Genomic DNA, 6,477 nt, shown 5'->3' with positions numbered 1-6,477 from the left:
GCTTAGGTTGCGGGCTCGATCCCCAGTGGGGGGCGTGCAGGAGGCAGCCGATCAATGATTCTCTCTCATCATTGATGTTTCTATCTATCTATCCCTCTCCCTTCCTCTCTAAAATCAATAAACATACATTTTCTTAAAAAAAGAAAAAAAGAATGGGGTCCATATTTAAAAAAAAAAAGTATGATTCAGATATTAAAGGACAACTAGGAGGCTAAAAAACCCACGCTTACCTTCCTTTTGTTGTGATATGTAATATAAACAACAGCAATGCAAAAAGCAAAAATAATAAGATGAAAAAAGAAATGGCTATCTTCCTCTTCTATATTTGAGGATGGGGTCTTAAAAGATCTCACTGACTGTTCAATTTCCATGTAGCCCCTGTTTTCTTCCAACGTCTCGCTGGACTCATCATCCCTGGGGTTGGTGGTCCAGTCATAGTCTGGTTCTCCGTACTCTCCATTGTCCAGAGTATCTTTGGCGGTGGATGGAGAACTATTCAGTGTGAGAAGATCCTCCTCTTCTATGCTAGGATCTTCATTGTTATCAGCTTCCTCTTGGGACAGAGTAGCAGTAGGTGAAGGATGAGGGGGGACAGACGCCCTTCCACTTTTCTCTGTACTAGTTGTGGGAGGGAGAGTGGTGCTGATTTGGGAAATAGAAGGTTCGGTTTGTTCAGGTTTTAAAACAGCACTCATATTTGGAGTAGAAACATCCAGGAGCGCAGTCTGGTTCAGTGAATCAGCCAGTGGTAGAGCTAAAGTAAGTGAATAAAGAACATTAAATGAAAGCTCTAACTTTATATCCATTAAGCTAGAAGCATATTAACCTAAATTTTTCACTAAGCATTTCTCTTTGCTAAATTCCTATTATCTTGCTCTTGAGAATTAGTAAGTCTCAATAGGCAGCAATCACTTAAGTTTTCTTCTTAGGTCAATTATGCATCAGATAACAACTGTCTTCCCAGACAGCAACAACTTAAGCAACAAAGAAGACCTAGCCTGCCAACAGAAGGGAAAAAGAAAGAATAAAGAGGAGTCTGACTTTAGGTCACAAGGGCAAGTCCACACACAGCTCTCACCCATCTCCTCTGTTTTCACTTCCCAAAGGGGTTGGACTTCAATAATCTTTGCCCAGCCAGACTCCATCCCATGCCCATAACAGAAAAAAACAGACGCTGATCCTCGTTCAAGGTCACAAACTACATAAGAAATTTGAACTTAAGTACTTTCCTCTAATATATGTGTGTGTGTGTGTGTGTGTGTGTGTGTGTGTATGTTTTATTGATTTTAGAGAGAGAAGAAGGGAGAGGGAGAGAGAAACATGTGAAACAGAAACATCAATTGGTTGCCTCCACACACACCCCGACCACGGACCGAACCTGCAACCTGTGCATGTGCCCTGACCAGAAATCCAACTAGCAACCTTTCAGCATACAGGACATTGCTCAACCAACTGAACCACACTGGCCAAGGCTGAACTTAAGTACTTCCAATGCAGTACAACAAATTCAAGAGAAGCTAATGTAGACAGCATTTCTAAGTGCTACTAGAACTGGCAGATACCCTCCTCCCAAATTTAAAAAAAAAAAAGTATTCTTAGGAAGAGGAAAGGGAAAACTCCTAAAGGAAAAGAATTGGAAACTGGAGCTTAAAAACAAAGTGTGAACTAGACTATTTTAAAGATTAAAGAAGGCAATCTGGATACAGGAATGACACTAAATACATACAAGCTCTTAACTCAGCATGATTTACTAAAGTAAAAGTTAAATTATTCACATCAGTAAGTCTACATACCAAAAGTTCAGAGGCATACCTGCTGAAATTTAACAGTTTCTAACTTAAAACCTAATGTATCTGTTGAACAACTTCAAGAATATCCATTACACTTTTTTAAAAATGCTTTAAAATGTCATGTGAGATTTAAAAATACTCACATAATATTTTTAAGTCTATCACAGTAAAGAAAAATATTTTATAGGGCTAAGATTAAACCAAATTATCCTTGGGCTTTGCAAAAGCACGTGTGCCTGAACACAAATGAACAACCTAACAGCCAACTCTTCGTCTATGTGAATTCACTCTGGCTTGTGTATCATACATAGTTGACATACACTTTGTATAGAAAAAAAATGGACTGAATAGACTTTCAGGAAAAATAATTTAGTAAATTAGTAAAAAAATTAGTAAAACTCTCCTATAACTGCTGCAACAGTTGGTTTTTTTAATTTGTCACTAGAAGAAAAAAATAAACAGGACTACAAACGTGTAGTGGATATTCTTGAAGTTGTTCACAGATACTACATTAGACTGTAAATTAGTTATTCCGAAAACTATTAAGAGGAATTTCTTAAAAGAATTTTGACATTTATCACCTCAACTTGGTTATGATTCAAGCATTTAAAAATTGCTATTTCTCTGATATATTTAATTTTCCTGACAAAGTGTGGGAAAACATGTTTTAAAAGAAAATTGTAAAGCTGGAAGTCAACAAGCTAAACTTGACTTTTTAAATTTTTATTTTTCTATGCTTGACCTTTGGAATAGTCATGTATATGTAAAGGGACACAAGCTGACAGGGGTGGGAATTATTATAATTTGTCCCCATCTCCAAGCCCCTCCATGTCTGAAAATCCTCCACCATGCACTCTAGAGTCCAGTCACCAGCAAATCCTTTCTATCATCTTTCACTTTCTTGTTTAACTGAAACCTGACTCTCCCTTCAGGTCATACTTTCCCTGCAGCCTTTTTAATTAATAGCTCTTGTTTTCTCCCACATTCTTGTACTGGAAAAGGGGTAGAGCCCCTTCCAGACCATTCTCCCATTTCCTTCCCTAAATGCCCCCAATCTTGATTCTCCTTGTCATCAGCTATCACCCACTAACCTTTGTCCCCGAACTCCCCTTTAGGATCCCTAATTTTAATGATTTTAGCTTCTGGCTCGAGCAGTTCAGTTCCCAGTCAGGGCACATGTCCAGGTTATAGGTTCAGTCCCCAGTCAGGGTGTGTACGGGAGGCAACTGATTGATGTTTACCTCTCACATCAATATTTCTTTCTCTCTCTCCTGTCTCCCCCACCTCCACCCCTTGCTCTCTCTCTCTCTCTCTCTCTCTCTCTCTTCTTCTCTAAAATCAATAAAAACATTAAAACTATTAGCCCTTTAAAAAGAAACAAAACACAAGACAATACGAAATGCTGGCAAGGATGCAATTCACATATTGCTGGTGGTAATGTAAAATAGGGCAGCTATGCCAGAAAACAGTTTGGCAATTTCTTAAAAAATAAATGTGCAACTATCGTATAACCCAACAATTGCACTCCTGGGCATTTATCCCAGAGAAATCAAAGCCTATGTTCACACAAAAATCTGAATATTTATAACAGCTTTATTCATAATAGCCAAAAACTGGAAACAACACAGATGTCCCTCAACAGATGAACGGTTAAACAAAGTGTAGTACACATCCATACCATAGAATATTATTCAGCAATAAAAAGGAACAAACTATTGACATGAGAAACAACTTGGATGAATCTTCAAAGAATTATACTAGGTGAAAAAGCCAATCCCAAAAAATTATATACCATCTGATTCCATTTGTATCACAGTCTCAAAATGACAAAATTATAAAACTAAAAAACAGATTGCCAGGATTTCAGGAGGGAGTGTGGATAGAAGGGAAGTGGGAGGACAGTAAAGGGCAACACAAGAGGTCCTTATGGTGATGAAAACACTCTGTATCTTGACTGTATCAATGTCAGTATGCTGATTGTGATATTATTCTACAGTTTTGCAAGATATTGCCAATGGGGGAAACTGGGTAAATGGTTACAAAGGAAATCTGTATTATTTCTTGCAACTGCAAGTGAATCTACAATTATTTCAAAATTAAAAGTTTAATTTAAAAATGCATTTTTATTTCCTACTCCATAAAGAAAAAACAGAAACTTGTTCTACCTACAGTTTCCCTCTTGCTTAATGGCAACTCCATTTTCATAGTTACTCAAGCCAAAAACCTTGGAATCATCTTCTTAATACCTACATCCAAATTGTTACTCTACCTTCAAAATATATGCGGAATTTAAAGACTTTTCACCCCTCCACTGCTACTGCCTGGTCCAAGCCACCATCTGGATTACTGGAGTGGCCTTCTAAATGATCTGCCTGCTTCTACCCTAACCCCTACTGTCCACTCCCCACGAAAGCCAGAGTCACTGTGTACAAACTTAAGTAGGATGGTGTTACTCCTCTGCTTAAAGCCTTCTGGGAGCTCTCCTAGCACAGCATAGAGTATAGTCAATAATCCTATATAATAAAAGCCGAATATGCTAAGTGTCCAATCGTCCGTTCAACCAAACAAAACATAATATGCTAATGATATGCTAAAGCTGCTCAACCACTCGCTATGATGTGCACTGACCACCAGGGGTCAGACACTCCGACCAGTAGGTTAGATTGGCTGGGGTCCAGCCATCAGGACTGAAAGAGATGGGCTGGACACTCCCTGGAGCCCTCCCCAGCCCTGATTGTACACCAGTGGGGTCCCTCAGCCTGGTCTGCACCCTCTCACAATCTGGGACCCCTCGGGGGATGTCAGAGAGCCAATTTCAGCCCGATCCCACAGATCAGGCCAAGGGACCCTACTGGTGCATGAATTCATGCACCGGGCCTTCAGAAGTGTAATAACTATGTATGGTACCAGATGGGTCCTGGAAATATCAGGGGCATCACTTTGTAAAGTATATGATTGTCTAACCACTATGCTGTACACCTGTAACTAATGCAAAATAATACTGATTGTAAAATGTGTTTGGAAAAAAATGTTAAACCCTCTGGAAGCTCTCCATTTCTCTCAAAAATAAAATTCCAAGTCTTTATAATAGCCCACAAGATCCTATATGATCTGGTTCCATTATTTCAATCTCATTATCTACTATCTCCCTAACTACTCTGTCCCCACTCCTACTTAACAGATAGTAGGCACTGAATATTTAGTGACCACCTTCTTGACCCAACTCTCATCACACCACTCACCAAGGTGCATCTTTGTACTGATTGTACCCTCGGAAAAACCTTTCCCAGAGTTCTCAGCCAGGCAAAAACTCACTCATTCTTCTAAGGATATTTCCATTGTCTCTCTATTTGTTGTTGCGACACCAAGTAGGAGGATAATTAACAGGTATTGTTCAAAGACTAAAAACTTGTAATACACAAAACAACAAACTAAGAACTCATCTAAAACATTTTATGCAAATTAGATCAACCTCCTAGACTTCCACTCCTTCAAAATAGTTAATCCAATCAAATAAGAAAAGCATTCATAATAAAGTGATAATTCTGACTTTATGGGTTTAATTGTTGAGCTTCTACAAACATATATATTACTTTAGACTTCTAAATGTTCCACTTCTACCCTTTCCTATTTGATATTACCTCTCTAGTTAAAATTTAACATTTAACATTTAAAATTTAAAATTTAACATTTTAAAAATAAAGCTTCCTAAATTAAATTCTCTTCTACTAGTCCCTTTTAAAAACTGATTAAAATAAACTATGTCATCCTGCCGGTAATTCAGTTGGTTAGAGTGTTGTCCCAATATGTCAAGGATATGGGCCCAATCCCTGGTCAGGGCATATGCAACAAGCAACCAATGAATGAATAAATAAGTGGGATAATAAATCTCTCTCTCTCTCTTAAAATAAGTAAGACTACCACTAAAAATAATAACTTAAAAAAACAGAAAAATAAACTATATCAACATTTTTCAAATAAGAATGCAGAGGACCTTGAGAATTCATTCACACACTTTACCTTAAAAACTTAAAAATATTACACGTTAAAGTTAGGTGATCATTGGGGGCAATGAGGGCAAATGTAAAAAGCAGACACTTGAAATGGCTTGGCAAGACTTGGTCATAAAGTAATCATCCATCCAGTGATCCAAAACAATGCTTATATTAATATTTTAGACCTTATCAAAACAAAAAACATAAAACTTAAAAAATCTTACCAATTGCCAAGAATATATCCAAGCATTGAAATTTTAAGAAACTTAATATGGAATAAGTTCAAATAAATCTGATGTGGTAACTTTCTAACTTCCTATGCTTACTTGAAGTTTGAAACTCAATACATTCTATCTAGACTTTAATTCTCTTATTACAAGAGTAATACTTTGAACTACAACAAGACTGCGCACAAAGACCACTAGGGGGTGCACCAAGAAAGCATAAAAAATGCGGAGACAAAGAAACAGGACAAAACTGTCAATGGAGGATATTGAGTTCAGAACCACACTTTTAAGGTCTCTCAAGAACTGTCTACAAGCCGCCGATAAAGTTATTGAGATCCTCAACAAATCTAATGAGACCCTCGATGTTATGATAAAGAACCAACTAGAAATTAAACATACACGGACTGAAATAACGAATATTATACAGACTCCCAACAGCAGACCAGAGGAGCGCAAGAATCACGG

The 6,477-nt window shown here is 37.7% G+C and overlaps 1 protein-coding gene across 1 annotated transcript in view; it reads right to left on the bottom strand.

The window, feature by feature from the left end:
- LOC102759235 (chromosome unknown open reading frame, human C5orf15) overlaps positions 1-6,477 on the bottom strand; it is a 12,697-nt gene that overhangs the window by 3,099 nt on the left and 3,121 nt on the right. Inside the window, exon 2 of the mRNA XM_006753563.2 lies at positions 231-754. Coding sequence (XP_006753626.1) covers positions 231-754 — 524 coding nt within the window. The remainder of the gene's footprint in view (positions 1-230; positions 755-6,477) is intronic.

The sequence above is a fragment of the Myotis davidii genome, unplaced genomic scaffold (assembly GCF_000327345.1).
Source record: "Myotis davidii unplaced genomic scaffold, ASM32734v1 scaffold471, whole genome shotgun sequence".
Taxonomy (NCBI): Eukaryota; Metazoa; Chordata; class Mammalia; order Chiroptera; family Vespertilionidae; genus Myotis; species Myotis davidii.
The sequence above is the reverse complement of the archived record's forward strand: the minus strand, read 5'-3'. Positions and strand labels throughout refer to the sequence as shown.